Source organism: Spinacia oleracea, chromosome 5, assembly GCF_020520425.1.
Source record: "Spinacia oleracea cultivar Varoflay chromosome 5, BTI_SOV_V1, whole genome shotgun sequence".
NCBI classification, from domain to species: domain Eukaryota; kingdom Viridiplantae; phylum Streptophyta; class Magnoliopsida; order Caryophyllales; family Amaranthaceae; genus Spinacia; species Spinacia oleracea.
In genome coordinates, this window is record NC_079491.1 from 15,906,938 (window position 1) to 15,928,276 (window position 21,339).

Consider the following 21,339-nt stretch of genomic DNA (forward strand, 5'->3'; position numbering starts at 1 on the left):
ACCTCTCATTTGTTGGTCACATACTTAAATCACTATGCTACGATTCATTTGTTATTTTTTATACGTTCAAAATTATATTAAGTCGGTATAATTAGAAAAATGATTTGAATCACTTCTTAATAGTCTCACATCACTAATTAGTAATTACATTTATGAGTTACTAATCATTACATGATAAAATTTATTAAAGCATACTGAAAATTAGATATATTGTAATTACATAACAAGATAATTTGGATTTAAAACGAGTTATATAATAATCTAATTGATCCATCTTTCTACTATCCGGTGCATTGCCCGGGACACTAACTAGTTGAATTTTATATGTTTTAAATAATTAGTGTTAATTGAGATTCGATCGAATATAGGACTATGGTTTGGGTAGTTATATAATTATATTGACCGGATTTCTGTAAAGAATGAATCGCGCAAATAATTTACAGGGGTATTACTTAGGGTAAGCTTTCGACAAGTCCGTGTGTAACATAGTTTCCTTTTCATATTGGACTATCCCTACCAATAGGGTACGACCTCAAACCTACTTTACCATATTATATACAAAGTATATATATACTATATATAAATAAAAGATGGTTGTGGCCGACCCAGACCGTGTTTCGTGCCGATCTCAAGTGCCTTTGGACTGAATTAACTATTTTTGGTTATAGTAGGTCATGTTTGTTTGGTTTGAATGAAATTAAACTGCATTTAACTGAAATTCAGATAAAAGTTCAAAAGAACAGAGCGTCATATTATCCTCTCAATAAAGACTACTCGTAATTACTTACACTAAATCACAGTTTAAGAAGCAGTATGGACTATCGAGTCACTAAAATCTAGGGTTATCAAAAACTGACCTGAACCGACCAACATCCAACAAAAACTAAAGTGACCTGAAAAAAACTCATGCATTCAATCCGCACGAAAACAATGATCCTGCACAAAATATTATCCGATCATACCCAAACCAATTAATATTTGATCCGTAACCGACTGATAACCCGATTTAACAGCCTAGTCAAACCTCAACGACCCAACCAGAGTTCAGCCCAATCCTAAGAATCGATCCCAAAGAGTTAAATTTGGGCCCTTTAAATATCTGGAAACTCAAAAATTAAAGGAAAATTTGGTAATATTAATCCAACCTTTGGCCGATTTTCTTTTATTAATCCCACCTACGACATATTTTTTAATAATCCCACCTTTACTACCCGACGACTTTTATTGGGCTTAAGTGGCCGGTAATCGGTGAAAAAGTCAACGAGATGGTGATGAATTGATGATGATGACTGAATATATCGAGAGAGAGTACTGCCATGTAGAGAAATAATGCGGCTTACAACAGTTTTATGACCTGTTGGGCCCAATAAAAGTTGTTGGGTAATAAAGGTGGGATTATTAAAAAATATGTCGTAGGTGGGCTTAATAAAAGAAAATCGGTCAAAGGTTGGATTAATATTACCAAATTTTCCAAAATTAAATTACAAAAAAATATTATCCATTTCCGCCATGGGAGTAGCTTAGTACTCCGTAGTAACAGACTAGCAGCACTGCAGCAAGAGGCAGCAACATATCCATTTCTGCAAAAGGGAAAAAAAATGCTACTCTCCTTTCTCTCTCCTCTCCACCTCTCTTCCACCGCTCTCATTCCTCACCGCCGCTTCACTTCCGCCGCTCTGCGCACCCAGCCACCACCTCCTCCACCATCAGCACCGCCACAATCACCACCCAATTCTCTCTCCTTAAACCCTAACAACCTCAATTCTTCAGCTCCTCCTCCCTCTCTCTCTTGCGCTCTTCAATGTCCTCATTTTCAGTCGTACGTTTCACACTTCTTCAATTTATTATTCTGCAATTCGGTTAATTTAATAATTTTACTGAATTTATTGTTGTTGTTTTTGTTGTTAATTAGCTGTTCAGGTTGCACGCACGAGTATGACCTCCATCATCCAAGTGTAGTAGACGAGGCTGCTGAGTTTTTCAAGCGGCACGGTGTCTTCGATTTCACTTTCGACAGTTGTAGATTGGTATGCCAAATTTTGATGTTTATGCAATTCATATTTGAGTATTTTGCCAAGTTTATACAACCGTCCCATTTTTAGTAGGCCGCTGTAGAGGCCACTTCTAAGGAATTCGCTCCAAATACCATAACTATCGTTGATAATTTTTATACAATTGTTATGATGCTACAAAACAAATCCTAAAAAAAAAAGTAATAGTAGTATGGAAACTTCATCATTTAACTTGCTAGATATGAAATGCGGCCTCTAAAAGTATGACGGAGGGATTAATACGATAATTGTGGTTGAAACCATTATTGTACAATTTACAAGTTGTTGATTGTTGTTTGATTATTTTCTAGTTATTTGTAAATTTAGAAACGATTGGATAACCTAACTTTTCAATGAATTGCAAGAATTTAAGCTAGATTTCTAGGTGTGAAGTAGTGCATTGTGAATTCTGCGCATTATTTTGGATTCTATTATATTTATTCAACAATTATGTGAAAATTGGAATTCAGTATGGTTGGAGATGTCGGGCGAAGCTTGCTGTTCGTGGTTCATCAGCAAACCCTTTAATCGGTTTGTATGAGGAGGGTACCCATAATGTTGTGGACATTCCCGAATGCAGAGGTTTGAGTTCTATCCTAAACATTTAGCTGCAGTTCTTACCATGTTATATTTTATTTTAAGCTTTTTTAAGTTTTACAAATCAGTTCTGCAAAAAAACCTTGTTCTGTTAAGCAATATTAAGTTGAAAGGCTTCTAGCCTTCTTGTACATTCATCTTTTAATTACAATATTTGACCGAGTCTCTTATTTGGGTTACAGCTCTAGAATTAATCAGTTGGAAAAACCTTGTTCTGTTAAGCAATATTAAGTTGAAAGGCTTCTAGCCTTCTTGTACATTCATCTTTTAATTACAATATTTGACCGAGTCTGTTATTTGGGTTACAGCTCATCATCCCAACATTAATGCAGCTGTTGAGCTACTTCGAAAAGGTTTGTTTTTCAAGCTTGATGTAGATCATATTTTCTCGTTATTTAGAAGTATATTTAAGCTCTGTAATATAAATACCTCGAATTTCTATTTTCTATTGCGCGGTTTCTTAGGTATTGCTGAACTGGAAGTAGAGCCTTATGATGAAGACTTGGGGACGGGTGAACTACGATATGTGCAAGTTAGTTTTGATCTGCAAGTTTTGGGTTTATTTAGCTATGTCCATATTCATAATTTTCTCAAATGTTATTGATTTTGGGTGTGCGCAGATGGTCGTGACAACACATATGTCCTCCCTTCCATTTTCTGAAAGATATAGAAATGGTTTATCGTCTATACCCATGTATCTTAAATTTCAAGTGTTTTATTTGATAAGGATTGTTGATATCTTGATGATGTACCCTGTAAAATCTTTTGGATGCCTGACATATCTGATTATAGGTAAAGTGCAGGTGACGTTGGTTTGGAACTCAAGAAGTGAAACCACACCAAACTCTGAAAAACTAAATTCTTTGGCCAATGTAAGCTCTAGTTAGTTTTGAAAATCCAAAGCCAACACTATCCTACTATTGCATTACTTTTGAGAAACTGTTTGGAAGTATCATGTCATGGAAAATTAAATAACATAATGACCTTTTTTTTTTTTTTTTTTAACAAAACTCCTATTATGTTGTAGGAGTAATTAGGGTTGTAACATATGGTAGAGTGAACAGTGAGGAATCATTTTATACAATATAGCTTAACCTCAAATTGTTCAGTACTTTTGATCTTTATAAGAAAACGGGGAGATTCTTATATTTGGTTTGTGTTGTGTTATTTGTTAGAGAAATAGCTCTGCAAAATCAGTAGGTAGTTAGAAAGAAATGGTTAACAATGTGGGCCAAATAGTTTTATATACTGTATTTGTGAAGCTGTGACGTGTTATGAACACTGTCTTAGAAGCAAAATTCGCCTCGACTATGGTGCAATCGGAATGACGTTGCACCCCAAGATTTCACACAGCTATCTCCCCTAATGTGCACTCAAATAAGGGAAATTAGGAACCCATAATAATACTCGAAACTATAGAAGAAAACCAGTAAAGAAGAGAGGAAGAAGATGGTTTTTCAGTGTATATTTCTGGACAGCAAAAAAGCCAAAAGAAAAATGTAACTGAAATCTGTCAGATTAAAACCAAAGGAATAAAACATAAAAGCTCTCTGATTTTAAGGAGGAAAATCAGCTTTGGGGGCGTAAAATAAGTGAATGGTACAGCACATTAAAAACAAAGTGGAATAGACTTGTAACTGAAGAGTTTCATAGATTTGAACTCCCAGTTACAACATGGCCCTTTTAGCCTATACCACAGTCCATTTGCATTATATCCAACATTATTTTCGCTGTATCACACACGTGAATAAATTTAGAAGACAAACAGGAGCTTTGCAGAGGGTTCAATAATAGGGTAAGGCCTGCCCTTCAGATCAAGATAAAACTCAAGTTCTAAACCTTTAAAAAGTGTTGCATATAAGTTCTTCCATAAATTGAGAAGCGGCTATAAGCCCATAACATAAGGGTATTACTTTCATAATTTCACATGTCTCCTTGCAGTCTGGAGATCCATAGATACCACAAAAAGGGAGAGACTCCCTTACCCTTACTTAGTACTGCCACCTTACTACCTAAAGTAACATCAAATTGCCATGTTCAGAGGTTGTTATTCTTAAATGTGAAGACTGAAGACCCTCTGAGATTTGCATTTCCATGGCTTATCAATTAGTGATCCCCCTTCGTCTTCTGTTGGTGAAGTATAAGCATGCAACAAACAAAAAACCTTGTAATTTTGTCACATTTAATCCCAAATACAAGCCTAGTTCGTTTGGACAGAGAGACTACTTAGTACTCCAGAACCAAGATTCTAAAACTTGGAACTCATATATCATCTTTTTTGGGATAGTTGGATTGCAAAACAAAACCAAGAAGTTTTGATCTCATTAATGCCTGATAGCAAGTTGGTTGAGGACTATGACTAGCCAGATTTACTAAGGGGAGAGATGAAATTGAAGTATACACATTGTAAGGTCAGTGTTTTACTCACTTAGGGGTATAAATTTGACTATTTGGTGAGGATTTGTCCTAAGTTCAAATCTAAACAAATATTTACAGAGAGATAATAACAAATTTCAGTTGTACGAGCAATATTTTGTCATATAAAGTAGTTGAAATTCTACTAAATGATTGGATGCAATGTATGATTAGATACAAGTGATATGTTCTGAGACAGAATTATTGAAAGATCATACAGCTCTCCTACCATTATACAATTTATACTCTTTTCATCCTGACGTTTTTGTACCTTACGGATTACAACTTTATAAGAAGACATTAATTAATAAGTCTACTTTATAGTCACTACTCACTACTCACTACTCACTAGTTACTACTTCTTTTTATTATCCTTATATTAATGGCATTTTCATGATGATTAAAATTCTTTTTTCAAGTGTAAACTCTCATTTATAAATCAAGGGTAACATTAACCTTAGTATATAATGCTGTAAAAAAAGTTCGAAATACTTCAGACTTTCTGAATATTGTATTTATCAATCAGATTGGTATTTACTATAGGTACTTTATAATGTTATATGGGTCAAAGCTGGAATACCTAAGGTTATCATCTGTTGTTAAGGCTGGTAGCATCATTGAGTGATTTGTGTGGATTAAGATAGAAGCCCCAACATTGCCTAGGTGGTAGATTATATTTTTAGTGACGAAAATAAGGAGTGATTGTCTTGAATTAAATTGATTATTAGAAGAATATTCTTTGTTTTTTTCTTTGTTAGTTGTTGTTTTCTTATTGTTGTCTTTATGGGTGATAATCTTATGGTCAAAGTCTCAAAGGTGTACATTGGAGACTACACATCTCCTATGGGAAGCTATCTAGAAATGAAGGGAGTATACCTGAAATATGTTGTTATAAAAATACCCCTTTTCTTTGGGTGCAAGGGTCAATATATTGTGACTGTTGATTTATTAGAAATAAGCTGATAAGAGACTTTGGATTTCAGTTTCTATGGACAAATGGTGGCCAAAGGAACAAAATTAATCTAATTCACTCCATTTGGGCTAATTTTCAGACATCAAGCAGCAATGTAAGTGAACAGTTTTACATCTTACCTTCTCTGTCATTATTCGTCAAGATTTCAGATGATAGAAGTACTTGGGAAAAGTGGTGAAATGAGTTGTTTTGTTTCGGTGATGACTAGTAATTCTTTCTAGGCTTACCATTCTTGATTTCTTTCTGTTTTTTATTTTTATGTTTCTATCTGGATGATCCATATATTTTAGTTATCTGGGTTGTTTATGATGTAGAGCCTTGCAAAATGATAAACGAAAGACGAAAAGAGAAGCAGGAAAGACTGTGTGTGTGTGGGGAGGGGGGGGGGGGGGGGGGGAACGCATGCTGTTTGCAACAAATGAGAAAAATAAAATAGAAAACGAAGAATAGAGTCCAAATCACCAGAGTGCATGTGTTTCCTATACATTGAGAAGTTTGGGGCCAAGTAGTTTGTCACTGAGTAAAATTAAATGTAAAAGTGTAAAAACAATGAAAAAAAATCAATACATTGATTTCAGTTGGACACTGTACATGTTTCTCTCTGAATGAGGTATATGACTTTTCTTTCCCTGAATGACAATCATCAAATCCCACGTTGAATTAGAACAAAGGCCTTCTAGTTTGATAACCCATCTTCAATTTAACATTTCTATTTAGAAAACTAGGAAGAGATTATTTTACAGGAAGGTCCCAAATAAAACTGAAACAAACCTATTGTTTAAGAAATGTGGAATATTTTTTTTGATGCTCATGAAGACCCAAATCTTTTTATATACTCGTATTGGAAACCTATCGTTTTAAAAATGATCTCATTTGTTTTTCTGCATGCATTGGCACTATATGTTAATTTTCATGTGTAAAATTACTCGTAGATATTTGAGGAAGTGGAATTACAAATTTTTATTAGTTTCTGAATGCTGCTCCAAACATCGTCTTACTAAACTAGGCAATTTAGAAGCCATTAAACCTTATCGAGTCATGTCTTCTTCCTCTTCTTTTAATACTTCTCAGTTAGCACATGTTTAAAATGCCAAAAGAGCAAATGTCATTTCTCTGGTGGCGCAGATTATTTTTGGCAATAGATGGAGACATCTTGTTGGTGAAAGAGACTTTTGGGAGCATGTTGGCGGAATTGATATCTACCTGACTCCTTCGAGCTTTGGACAAGCAAATACGCGGGTATGATTCTCTAATCTTGATTGATAACTGGAGTGATATATGTACAATTCAGTTAGGGTTGACATCTACTAAACATTGTTCCCTACCATTTTGGTCTAATATGCATGGTCCTATACAAGTCATATAATTCAGTCTCATGCTTTCATTTTACATTTGATCAGTTTGGTATTATAAAACCTAAATATTCGAAGTCTTTGCTTCCATCAGGGAAGGACTTAAGTGCATCTTTCACACTTTTGAAGCTATTCACAGCTAACTTGTGTTGGTTTTCTTCACTGGTGTTTAGGCCTTTGATTCATTGCTCCGAAAGCTACATAAGTATGTTCCATATGGTTCATCAGTAACTGATTTGTATGGAGGAGCTGGTGTTATTGGATTATCGTTAGCTGTCACAAAAAAATGCAGGTAAGAACCTGTCTTTGCTTTTGAGGAACTTTAGACTTTTCATGACTTGTAGTGCAAATGGCACCCATTCTAGTCTATTGATGTTATTCTGTTGTCTTTTCTGCACCTCTTTCTTGTGAGGTTCTCAGAAGTGTCAGGTGTGTTGAGATTAATAAGGAGTCAAAGCACTGCTTTGAGAAGACAGTCAGCCGTTTACCAAATGTCGGTGATAGCAACATGAGCTGGCACAATGTAGATGCTTCTCTGGTAAGCTTTGTCATTCTAACCAGTTGATGTATACCTTTCCACTTATTGGCTCTTGAAATGCACGTTTATCGGCTCGCTCCCTTAGATGTTTGGGTTAGGAGATTCAATAAGACCACCCAGCGTGTCTATCTATCACGAGTTGATTCTCCATTGGGTTTGTATTCACACCATTATTATTTCTTGAATGCAAACAAAGTAGAATTCTTAATTCTCTACGACGCCTAGGCGATAAAAGATTTTCAGAGCAAGCAAATCAAAATTGTTTTTGTTTCTTTCACCTAATTTTTTTTATCAACATTTTCACTATATCGTGTTTGATTATTGGTGTTTACTCTTATGAACCAATGAAATACCTATGGTTTGATACAGAAGAAATTGTCCATCGCCGATCGTAGAAAGACGAACCGGTTCAATAATCAATACCCTTTTTTGTTTCCAGTTTGGACAATTAAAATCTTTCTGATCTAGCATTATATCCATACTAAGTTCTTTTCTTTTGATAGAGGATATAAGAGTTTCTATTGGATTGATCAATCAAAGCATGAGACAATATACTTGGATATTCTAGTTTTTCATTCAAAGAATCAGCCCATTTCGATTGAAAACAAATATCTTTTCAGGAATAAATTGAATTCTGGTTCTATAACACTCTTAGGTTGGTTTTGTTTTATAAGCTTTTTAACATCTATAAAAGTTATATAATCTTCTTCAATATCTTTTTCATAGTTTTCTTGAACATATGATTCAAGATCTTCTTTACTTACCAGTTCCTTTTCGTCTTGATTCCGATTCTTTAATTCAAGTTGCATTATAGCTAATATATGATTGGTGTTTAATGACAATTTCCTTTAAATATGTATGTGTGACGAATATTTCAATCACGTTGACTTATCAGCTATCTTTTTGCTTGTTTGAATTAGCCACTAACATGATGGTTTGTTTTCCCTCAAAAAAAAAAAAACATGATAGGTTGTTCCTAGTAAGGCAGGGCCTTAACCCTTAACTACAGGCATGGCAAATGTTTGGGTAGCTAGTGCTTATGGATCTTTAAATGTGTTTGATAGAACTGTTTGATATGTTGCATTGCCTATAAATCTCTTCTCTGATTTGTGGACAACAAAGATACTGCTAATAAGTCTATTCCATAAAGTTTTTCCCACTTTTTCTTTGTTCCTTATTTACTAAAGGGTTGTCCCCTTTCAACCCCCTCTTACTCAACTTGTTGAACCCACTTAATTCCACATTTTCTCATAACCACATTCTCTCACCTACTTAAAAAAGAAAAAAAGTACCCACCTTCACACACTCTCTCCTCAACTCCTTTGTACGTGTTGCTACAGTAAGTGGGAAAAACTTTATGAAACGGAGGAAGTAGATGATATTGCTTACTCTAAATCACCTCCACCCTGCCTTCCCTTTTCTATCTTTTTCTTTTCTATATCTCCTTTTGTTTGGTCAGGGGTGTGGATAGAGCTTGCAATTTATTAATGTCTGTTACCTGGTCAGGAACCTCTTTCATGGTTGATGGGATCTGATGTAGTTGTGGTTGATCCTCCCAGAAAAGGGCTGGATGATTCACTGATTAGTGCATTACAGAGCTTATCATCAGTAAAGCGTAAGGCGGTTACATCTACCAGGTAGTCTCATACTTCATTACAAACATAATCTTAGGATCACGAAATTTGGAGTCCTGTACTTGCTTATGATACTTACTTGAAATTGTTATCTTTTGTAGTTCTGCCTCAAATACGAAAGAGGAAAAAAGACCGTGGGTCTTGCGAGAAAGGGAAGGTTCTGTCAGCATACAAGGCTCAGCAAATAGGTCTGAAAGTGATCTGCTGCCTCAAACACTTGTTTATATAAGCTGTGGATGGGATAGCTTCAAAAAGGTGCATGTTAATTGTTTCATCATTGTAATTACTGTTGTTTTAGAATTTTACTTGGACTATGTTTGTGTTTTCAACAAAATATCCAAGCCAGTTTCTAACTTTGCAGTTAATTTACAGGATTGCAAACAGTTGTTATCACACAAGGCTTGGCATTTGGATAAAGCTCACGGCTTTAACTTCTTTCCTGGAACAGAGAGGTAATGCTAATTTGCATGCATATGTTAACCTTCTTGAGTTTTGTCAAATCACAAATCAGTTTTATTCCAAGAATTATCTCTGTGCTTGAGTATTACAGGGAACCATGCATTTGATATTTAGCATTTAGTGATTTACGTCATCAGTACGAAGAACTGGCTACTTCTCTTGTAAATAAGGTTAACCGGTTCTTCGTAAGGCTTAACTGCACTCACTACCTTTCGTCCTTCCGCAAACTTCTCTCCCTTTAGCATGTTTTTAACATCTTTGTGCTTCTTTTCCAAACTGACCTTGTTTCTTGTTCCCTGTTTTTCGTCTCATTACCGTCGCCTTCATTTTGTCAATTTTGCGTGTTCACTCTCTTTAACATAACCTTTTACTTTTCGTGTTTTATGTTTCGCTGACGGGATAACAGTTCATGTTAGCCGATCCCAAATCATTGTGGGACTAAGATGATGTTGTTGAATTCCTAGACTTATTTTTCTTGAACTTAACTTGCTGAAACTTATCTTTTCTGAAATAAGTGAAATTAAGGTGAATCGAACAAAATCTTATCATATATAAAAAAAAAGAACAAAGCCTTAAATGGAAAACCATTTGTAATTTTCTGTGTGGATTGCTCCCTTACAAGTTCATACCAATGATGCAGCATTAGAATTTCTCATTCCCAAAGATTTAGCTATCCTACATTGAAACGATGTTAAAATTTTAATGACGTTCATGTATTTCTGAAAGTTTCACGTCTTTTTCTTTATTGTCCTTCTTTCAGTTAGTGCTTGTTTGGTTCACGTCGGGATTAAATTCCATTGGGAAGTTTATTTTCATGGGAAGTTACTTCCCTTGTAAAGTTCCTAGGAAATGGTATACTCTTGTTTGGTTCGCACTAAGGCATTCACACTTAATAAGAATTGGCATGAGAATTGTAATTTACCAAGAGAAGGTTGAATAAGCCACTTTCTTTGTCCCATGGAAAATCCAAATTTCCAAGGAAATCCACTTCCCCCATTTCATCTATTTCATGCCAACCAAACAACATGGCATAAGTTCAATTTCTAGGAAGTTATGCTTCTCCCTCCGTTTGCTTGCAACCAAACAACACTTTGGTTTAGAGTTCACGCACTAGGTCAATTAGTAGAGTTCAGTATCAATATTCAAGTTGATAATTTAGTTACACTTAAAATTTATGGTGGAAATGCAAAATGGAAACAACTAGACAAGATCCTAATTTACTAATGTTTCCTTTTGAAACTTACTCATGCAATCCAGGGAACACTATTAACATAATGCTTTGGTCTTTGTTTTAATAGCTCTTGTCATAAGTAGGGGTGTTCAAACCACTGGAAAAATAGGTCGGAACTTAAAATTCTCTCCTCCCCTTGCATCACTAACGAGTAACGCCATGCCCTCTACCAACATTCTTCATCCACCAAACGACGCCCTCCTCTGCCGACTTTCCTCCTTCACTAAACCACACTTCCATCCAATCCCCCATGAATAGGAGATTTACCAAGTCATAAAAACTGTCACCAAATGCATCCCAAATAACCAATTCTTATCAAATTATGCTTTAAATTTCATCTTCTTTAATTTTTCTCTCGCCTCTTTGAAGCTGTTGCTGCCCCCACTCTGCGTGACCTTATGCGCATCCGTTGTGTCCTCTTGCCGGTGCTTCTGCACCCTTCTCTTCGCCGGAACCCTACAGCAAATTATGTTGTGTTGTTGGGTTGTCCTTGTTGATTGCTGCTGTCGTTGCTTCACTCTTTCCTTTCTTTTTCTCTCTCCACCTCTGCTTCCTATGCGCGGTTCCCGCTACCACCTCTAATCTCTCTCCTCCGTTCAACCTCGTCTTACTACGCCTCCTTGGTTGGGCGTTTGTTGATGAAGGCAGCGTGTGGTTTCCATGGTGAGGAGAGCAAAACAGACGGTGAAGAGAAGCATCGGCGATACACCGATGAGGGTGGAGGAGAAAGAAAGCGGCGTGGGAGAAGGGAAGGAGGTGGCTGGCAAGGGTACATGAGGAGAGTGCGATGGAGGAAAGAGAAGAGAAGGGGTAGAGATGAAAGGATAAGGAAATTTTTTATTTTTTTAAAAAAATTGTATAATTAGGGGATAATCGGGTTAGTTAGGGGTTAATTAGGGTAGTTAGAAATTAATGACTAACGGCGTTAACGCCCATTAGTCAATAAGGGTGTTTGGTGCATTTTTACAAACTTCAAGGGTATTTGGTGCGTTTTTACAAACCTTAAGGGTATTTTGTGCATTTTTACTAACCCCAGAGGTATTTCGTGCATTTCTGAAAGATGAGGGTCTTTCGTGCATTTTGTTAAACCTCGGGGTCATTGCATAAAATAACCTTAGTATATACTTTAGTATTATAGCTTTTCATTTAATGGTGATAATCATGTTGTGTGATGATGCTTTTTCTTAACTCACAGTTACTAACAGATGTATTGTCTTTTCGCTGCAGTATTGAAATTTTGGCCATATTTAAAAGGGATTCTGGGCTGACTCCTAAAAAAAAGGTATCCAAGATCAAGAAGCCTAAGAAATCATCACGAGGATAAACATGACACAAACATGACACTTACTATGCACTTGGCTCTGGTTTTTGCATCAAGGTCTTGGATATCTTCAACTGCGGTCCAAGATTGGACCTTGAGAATGATGTCATTGAAAAAGCCATTGAATCAAGGTTGGAATCATACTTGACTTATTCCTCTATATGAATCTGGGTATATATCTTCTGTGACATAGAAGAAGAGTAAAGCCAGAAAGAGGAGGAAACCATACAAGAAATGAAAAAGATGAGCAACGACAGCTTTTGTAGTAAATGCTTTCCTTTATAGGTAGTTAATATGTATTATTTGGGGAGCCTACACAAACTATACTCATGACAGTTCCTTGAAATTTACAACCTTGTACATGTTGTATTAGAAAAAAGAATGCAAAATTGAGAACTGTGGAAAGAATGCAATTGCAAATCTATTGATCTAAGGAGGCGAACTCTGCACATCTGAGCATTTGTAAGAACTCATTTTTGCTTTTCTCTGCCTTTGGATCTTGCTACTTGAGGGAACACAGTTTGAATATTGTGGGCTCTTAAATCTTGCCTTGTTAAGATTCCTATTACAGGATATATCTGCACACAAACGCAAAAACTGATTAGGAGCTGGATATTTTGGTGATTCGTCCAGTAAGTTGTTCTGAGATGTAACAGGCCAAAAGGTCGTATTGAGTCAGATTATTGCAGTCAGGCGGGTATTTTATGAGATATAACAGAATGTAACTTACCCCGTCACCTTGGTACTTTGGTACAATGAGCATATGGCGAAGTGCAACCTGCCTGAACAATACCATTGCCTTTGCAGCTGACATATCCTCTATCACGGTATAAGGAGTTTTGTTTGTGAAAGGGTGCAGATCGACATACATCCCCATTTCTTGCTTTGTTATGGCTACTTGTTCAAAGTCGAGGTCTCTTTCTGCTAATTCAACCCAGGTAAATTTCTCTCTCACTTCCCATTCCTCTGTTTTTCTTGGCTGCTCCAGAAACCACTTTTTCTTCAGCACAGCTACGAGGTGAGCTCTTAAAATTAGCCCATGCAGCTCTCTTGCCTTTATACCGTCACTTGTTGGGATTGTTGTATGATCATCTATGACTGGGAAACCATTGTGTGTAGTATTTTTCAGGACATCTACAATTCGTGATACCTTTTCAACTCCTCGAAGGGTAACTAATGGTGGCTTAACATCAGCAAGCTCTCCAACAGTGATATTCCTCATCCATGGTTCAGGGTTTGCATCTAAGAAAGGTAAGCCTTTTAGCTCTAGTATGATCTCATAGATGCTGAGGTTGAAGCAATCTCCCACTGATTTTGCAATGAGAAGCACGAGCATCGTTATGGGGAGTAACAAGAGGTTGTTGGTTAGTTCAAGGAAAATCACACAAAGTGACACAGTCATTCTCATCGAGCCAGCCATGAGAGATGCTGCACCTAGGACTGCATAAAGCCCTCTGTCAATCTTTGAGTAAGTTCCCATAGCAATGCCAAGCAAACGTCCGTATGCTGAACCTATGAGAATGATTGGTAGGAAGAGTCCAGAAGGTACAGCTATTCCAAAGGTAAAGAGTCCCAGGATACAGTACAACACAAAGTATATCAACAGAGAGACTGGGTGAAACTCTCCTGGGGTATTTGTAGAGAAGATATTTCGAACAGCATCATCGTTTGTGGAAAAGAGTAAGCTGGCAAGGTCATTGTAATAGCCTTTTGGGCAGTTGAATCTCTTGTAATTTCCTGTTCTTCCAGTTGTGGAGCAAACGGAATTTGATATGGAGGGATCACATTTTGTGCAACTCACAAGAAACGGCAGGCCATACATGCATACAGAGGTAAAAACTGAGACCGTAAGACTTAGAAGGATCTTTGCTAACTTTCCCCTCCTGCAACAGGACAGAGATTCGACGGATCAAAATCCACTTAACGTATAAGGTAATAAGTTGAACAACATCAATGAATAAATTTGTGTTCAATCAGTTCCATGTAAAGTGCAAAGTAATGCATTTTCATTAGTTTCTATATCAGTTTTATCACCAAGTTAAAGGTGGTTTAATCCCATTACTTCTGAAAACCTTGTTAGAATAGAGAGATAAAATCTATATGAGATAGGCTTCTACCCATGGCGGACTTCCCCCGTCCCCCATGCATGATTTGTGGTAGACCCATAGATATTTCAATTGAAGGTAAGGGTTTTGTAGATTTGACTTCAAAATTGAATTATGTGAAGTACTTGGAAGCCAGCATTATGGAAAAGGTGTTCTTTGCACTTTTCTACGCATAGAGTCACAGTATACATGTTAGAAGAAAAAGTCATTATGTAGCGTGATTTAGAAGTGAGATTGGAGAAGAAAACACACTGTTATATACTCTGTATTGCTGAAGTATATTACTTGATAGATTCTACCATTACTTAAATCTCCCCTAATAGAGTTTGTACTTTACTCCCTAACATTATTTTTTTGTATCTCAAACACTAGTTCCTTTTAACATATATTCTTCTTTCTATGACCATGAATGTAGAATCAGGATTTTATGAAACAGAGGAAAAGTTGAAGAAGTCGAAATTGGATTATATGTTGCTTACTCGTTGATGAGACTGTAAAGTCTGAGAACTTTGTGCAGGGCATAGTTGTAAAGACTTCCGAGAACACCACCGATGAGTCCTATGAGGGCGACAGGGAAGATATCCATTAGGTGGTAACTCACAGTAACATTGCTCACATCAAACAAGATGAGTCCTCCATTGCCGAAAAGTCCACATTTTCCAGAACTGCAGTACTCAATGAAAGCTCTGAGCACTACCACCACAACTGCTGTGCTAAAGAAGGTTCTCCAAAGGAGCGCACTCCTCCACCACGTTGCCACTTCTTCCAGAGCAAAGAGAACACCTCCCACTGGGGATCTAAAAGCTGCACACACTCCTGCAGAAGAACCGCAGGTGATTAAATCTCTCCGATCCCTGTCATTGTTCATGTAGCGATACCACCGCCATTTAACACGATGCTTTTCTGTTCCACCCTGGCCAAGCAAGGATGCAATGCATGTTCCAATGTGCACTAACGGCCCTTCTTTACCGAGGTCCAAGCCAGCAGAGACTGCTCCAATGCTCCCAATTATCTGCCATTGCAGCAAATAAGTAACCTCTTCAGCCATTATCCAGGTATTAGTTCACTCGGTGTTTAAAATTTCATATATGCAGTTTAGTGCTTTAAAATTTTCGTAATTAGATCTTTGTTATCTTAAGAGACAAATATGTGGCCATTATCTTCATCAAAATTCATTTATTTCTTTACTTCATTTTCTTAAAGAATCTGCAATATTATTCGCTTTCAGCTCGGTGTCTTTTGGATTTATATTTGCTACCTTTTTTTAAGTGGGGAGATAGGACACTTTTTGTATGATCATTACTTCTCATAACTTACCAAAAGCTCAACCAAATGAGGCCTTTTCCCCTACTATGTACAATCATTGTCAATTTGTCATAGATACTTTGATCTACATAGTACTCTATCCAGACTGAAATTTGCTACTTTCTTCCACAGACAACGGAAATTCATTATCATAAAATACAGAAAAAAGGACAGTTATAGAGATGGATTTCTACAAAATTGATCTTTTGGAATGATGATCATGTGTGAAAATTTACCACTCCGAATCAGATTCACTTTCTAATCTTATTGAATCGAACATGGGCAGAGGGATATGATAATTACAGGAAACAAACTAACCTTAACAAGCAAGGTTGGTAACCCATACATGTTGGGAGTATCAATACCATTAAGGTAAGCTTTGATTTCAGGTATACCAGGTCCAGCAGCAGTGGGAGCAAAGAAAACAACTAACACTGTAGCACTCAGAGTCAGTAGAAAGTTAGCCCCTGTCAAAATAATCAACCCCATCACATACCTGCATCAACAAAAGTTACCTTCAAAAATCTGTGTAAAAAAAGTTAATATTTTTTACAAAAAAAGAAGAAGAAGAAAAGACTAAAAACTAACAGAAATACAATACCTCTTCTGCTCAACATAGCCAGATACTAGGAGCAACTTGTATCCAGCAATATTCTCAACTGCAAGATTTATAAGTGTAGCAATAAGACCAGTTAACAGTCCCACCAGAAATGCAAGTTTCCATTTCAAGAATACATATTGTAATACTTGAATTTTAGATCGACTTCTCCAGTCTTGCCGGAACAGATCATTCTCATTGATCCTGCAATAACCACAAAACACACTCTGTTAACAACCCATTAAACTTGAAAAGAAACACTAGATTGAGTAAGTTGTAAGAGAAGAGAGAGTATATATACTCGTAATCAAGGCTTTCGATATAAGAAACCTTTGCTCCCACCATAGCTAAGTGACTAGCAGATAGTGTTCTGTTTCTCTTTAACAGAGGTTGATGTAATGAATTATTTTCCAGGTCTGCTTCTCCATTTGCATCAGCCTCATCGGCTTCCATACTTTGCTGAGTGACCGAACAACGAGTTGTCTCGTCGTCTATCACATTTGAGTTGGCGTTATTTGATGGTGGTTCTCCAGCTTCTTCCATGGCTTCCCCAGGTTCTGTTTTTCTGTTTGGCAATCTCAGTCTGTGCCTCTATCTCTTTTGTTCATATGTTACATGAATTAGGTGGCTTATATCCCACTTTCCATTGATTGCTTAGATAAAGTTGCGTATATTTTTTTTACTGTATAAACTATTATTGGATGGGTCCATTTTCCACTTGAATTATTATTATATTTCACAATGTCATTTTTGACAAGGAACCTAATTCCTTGGAACATCCTATCATATGCGGAGAAACTTAAAATAAACCAAGATATTTACGAGACCTCTATAATTGACAGTTTTCAATTCAATAAAATTGGAGGACAACATTTGACACTCGGGATTATTTTTCATCAATTTGTTCAAAAAAAAAATCTAGTTTTGCTTTTTGGATTCTTTTCTCTTTCAACTTTTCCAAGATTCCATTTTTTGGAAACAAAAATTGTTAATGCTTTATTGTATATCATATATCGATATATATCCTCTCAGTCTTAACGTTAGATCAAGACCTCATTGATTAATGTAAACATTTTTATCAACATATTGTCATAAATTTCTAAACTAATACTTCATTCGTCTCTTTTTGTTCTTTATGTTTTCCTTTTTGGGTGTACTAAAATGTTCTTTACATTTCATTTTATATTATCATATAAAAGACCTTAATTACTATCAAAATTTGTGTCCAATGATTATTTTAACCAATTAAATTCATTGGTCATTTTATCTCTCACACTTTCCATTGGGACATTAAATTTTTCTGAATTTTGATAAAAGTGAAAACATTATAAATAACCGTAATTTGACTCGTTTAAATAAAAAAATAGAGGAATCTCAATGCACATTAATTAGTCGTTAAAACGCGTGTAATATACCAAACGTAAAGAACAAAAAGATTTTAAAAAATATTACTTTAGCTAATTTTCAGGATTTCATATATTGCCATTATTATTACGGAGTATTATTATTGAAAAAACGGAGTTCCTATTTCTTGTTTGGAGGGTGGTTGTGCTGAGGTTTTGATGTCCATGTTATCTTTGTCACTAATCACTATGTGGGTTCAATGTCACTTTTTCTCTCCGAATCTCCTTTAATTGTGCTTTAAGGATGTTTTAAGTTTAATAATTAGATTAATTACCACTCCGTATTTATACCTACTTTTTTGTTTTGCTTTTATGATTTAATTGAATCTTGAGAATCTAACCATCAACCAATTAATCACATAGTTTCGGCCTCTAAAAAATGATTTAACAAAAATTTGCGGAAGGGATCTTTTATAATTCAAAATTTGCTGAAAATGAACTTATATAAAGTTTGGGTAAAGTCAAACGTTAAACTTAAAATTATTTGCGAGAGGCAACCTGAGACCACTTTTTTGGTGCGAATGAGCCACAAGGGCAATATAAATTACAAATGGGGACGGGGAGATTCGAACCTGAGACCTATTGTACACAGGCCCTCAGTCTTAACCACTAGGCCAAGACATCATTGGTAACCTGAGACCACTTTCCCGCATTGATTTCCGTTTTTTGGCGGTTGATTGTCATATGCAGGGCACAAGATCTCACTTTTGTTTATTCTCACCATTTCCTCCCAAAATTCCCAACTATAAAAGCTAAAAACAAAAAACAAAAATCGAAAGTCAATGCCGGATAGTGGATGAAAAAGCCGAACATAGCCAATTTCGACAACACGTGCCCTGCACGTGATGGTCAAAGGACGGAAAAGCAAAGTCAATGCCGAAAAGTGGGAACATGTAATCTCTCGCAAAATATTTTTATTTTAAGGTCTGACTTTATAAGGTCATTTCTTGCAAATTGAGCTATAAAAGGTTTTTTTGACAAAATTTTCTTAATATAATCACATAGTTTTGAACCAATGTTTAATGAATATTGTTGTTTGATAAGCAATGAGAGAAAACTTATAACGATAATAGTTTTATAATATATATTACGGAGTAATGAGATTATAGGATTTTAAAATATACATAGTGAATCTAACAATGTTTCGACCAACCAACCCGACCTAAAATTAAGATCATTTCCAGTTTTGTTTTCTTGTTATGCTTATATCTTAATCACTTCTCATATTCAATTTTACTTTTTTACGGAGTATTGAACTTTTACTTGAATGAGCTAATAGCCTAATAGGTAAAACCCGTAAAACATTGAGTCACCATCGACAACGTACACATTTTGGTCACCGTAGAGTTATATATTGGATCATGAAACACTCTACAAAATTGGTTGACGCCATTGTTGCAAGAAAAAAAAAGTGTACACACTACACAGCCACTCAGCTTTTGTGTCATTTTCAATGAACGTGTTCCTTCAAACCTTCACAAACCTTCACAATTTAACTAAAAGGAAAAAAATAAAAATAAAAAAATTAAAGAGAAATTTGACATAACATGTGTAATACTTGGAACTTTGGAAGATGTAGTGGGGACCAAATTGAAGTATGGTAAACAATTTGTAGTTGGTTTTACTTCATCTTCAATTAGCTAGAGCCTAGATAGCAAGAGTAATATATGTAAGAATCCTGATTCCTGCCATTCACACAAATATCACAGTGAATATCATACGTATGCCGCATGTTATCAAGGATGTCGAAATAACTGAGTGTCTGTGTATGATAGGTTAAAAATCCTATAACATTTTATATGCACCCTGGTACATCGTATACCCTCTCACATTTTCTTACAATTGAGGAAAAAATGTTATAGGCCTACCAATATTCTGTAACTTTGATGATATCAAAATAAAATATATCAACCAATAAGTTTTGCTTGTATAACTCAAATTCCTACAAAGATTGAACAATATCTTTGAAATAGTGCTTCATTATTAAGGCCCTGCTCGGCAATATTAGCGGTAGCGGGTAGCGGGTAGCGGTGGGTAGCGGTTAGCGGTTGAGTGGCGGGTAGCGGTTAAAGTAGCGAGTAGCGGTGAATAGTAGCGGGTAACGGTTAGCTGTCAAAGTAGCGGGTAACTAATATGAGTGTTCGGTAAAAGTAGCGGTTGATATTATAAAATAAAAATAAAAGCAAGAATATTATTTAAAACTTTATTATAAATTTGTCAAACACTACCCGCTACCTTAAACGCTACTAATTTTAACGTTTGACAAAAGCTACCTAAATCGCTACTTTACCAAGCACTTACAAATTTTACAAGTAGCGTATTGACTAGGTCAAAACGCTACCCGCTACCTCAAACGCTACCTCCGAACACGCCCTAAATTATTTTTAAGAATATAATCCTTATGTAAGAGTGGTGCGTAATTGTATGAAATATTTTTGTCGGAAATTTTGTACCCCCTCTGTATTTTATTAGGAGTCGACCGTCACACATATTAAGGAAAGATGGTTGAATCTAATAAAAATAACGTAAAAATAATAAAGCAAATGAGGAAAACAGTAACAAACAAATAGAAAAAAGATGATGGAAAAAAAAGAATTGGTAAAAGTAGAGAGGGAGTTTATTGTAGTGGTGGTCCCTAATAAATTAGATATATTAAATAATTAGAATGTGGGTAGAAAATTTACTAAAAATAAAAGTGTGACTCCTAATAAAATACGACCAAAAATATCAAGTGTAATTCCTAATAAAATAGGGTGGGAGAACTAACATCACTCATAAAATATTGACGGAATTTATTTAAATCATACAACTACTTCGTGTAAGATTTCAAGATATAACTACCGATATAGCGTTTAACCAACCAATCCGACCTAAAACTTGTGAGCATTCTTAACTTTATGTTTTGGGTCTCTTTCTTTCTACGGAGTGTCATTAATCCGTTATGTTAGGTGTAAAACATTATCAGTGCACAATGATTTTTCAAAATTTAACTGAAAATAATTCAAAATAAAAACAAAATTAGAAAGCAATTAGAGATTATATGGGTTGCGAAGATGATATTGGGGGAATGGGGACCAATAAACCAAGGTAAACAAATGGTACTCCAGTTGGCTTACTTCATTTTCAACTAGATAAATTAGTAGATCTCCTAAAAAAAAGATAAATTAGTTATATAATTATAAATAAACGTTTATGTGTTGTAATTGTGTTTTGATGTGTTGAAACTTCAATTAAAGAGGACATTTTTAGTAATTAAGAAACTAAATCCACATGCATGACACAGATGTTTTTAGCATGCACATGAAGTAGATGCCCATGTATATCCTTTTTTGGACAGATGATTATAGACACGTGTCA

The 21,339-nt window shown here is 35.7% G+C and overlaps 2 protein-coding genes and 1 long non-coding RNA gene across 3 annotated transcripts; 2 read left to right on the plus strand and 1 right to left on the minus strand.

The window, feature by feature from the left end:
• The first annotated feature begins 1,494 nt into the window (after positions 1–1,494).
• Positions 1,495–13,061, plus strand: LOC110784641 (uncharacterized). Its single transcript, XM_021989101.2, has 15 exons — positions 1,495–1,819; positions 1,913–2,027; positions 2,522–2,633; positions 2,957–3,001; positions 3,113–3,180; positions 3,269–3,323; positions 3,441–3,520; positions 6,047–6,130; positions 7,162–7,275; positions 7,562–7,680; positions 7,809–7,926; positions 9,433–9,563; positions 9,662–9,815; positions 9,933–10,012; positions 12,478–13,061. The coding sequence occupies exons 1-15, from the start codon at positions 1,599–1,601 to the stop codon at positions 12,572–12,574; spliced, it is 1,593 nt and encodes a 530-aa protein (XP_021844793.1). The 5' UTR covers positions 1,495–1,598; the 3' UTR covers positions 12,575–13,061.
• LOC110784640 (chloride channel protein CLC-b) lies at positions 12,830–17,122 on the minus strand. The gene is made up of 6 exons (XM_021989100.2): positions 16,881–17,122; positions 16,583–16,783; positions 16,300–16,477; positions 15,156–15,688; positions 13,302–14,454; positions 12,830–13,149 (listed from the first exon to the last, which is right to left on the minus strand). The coding sequence occupies exons 1-6, from the start codon at positions 17,120–17,122 to the stop codon at positions 13,042–13,044; spliced, it is 2,415 nt and encodes an 804-aa protein (XP_021844792.1). The 3' UTR covers positions 12,830–13,041.
• On the plus strand, positions 15,592–17,365 carry LOC130461856 (uncharacterized). Its single transcript, XR_008921806.1, has 2 exons — positions 15,592–15,731; positions 16,994–17,365. It is a non-coding gene; the product is annotated as an uncharacterized lncRNA (long non-coding RNA).
• Positions 17,366–21,339: the final 3,974 nt, after the last annotated feature.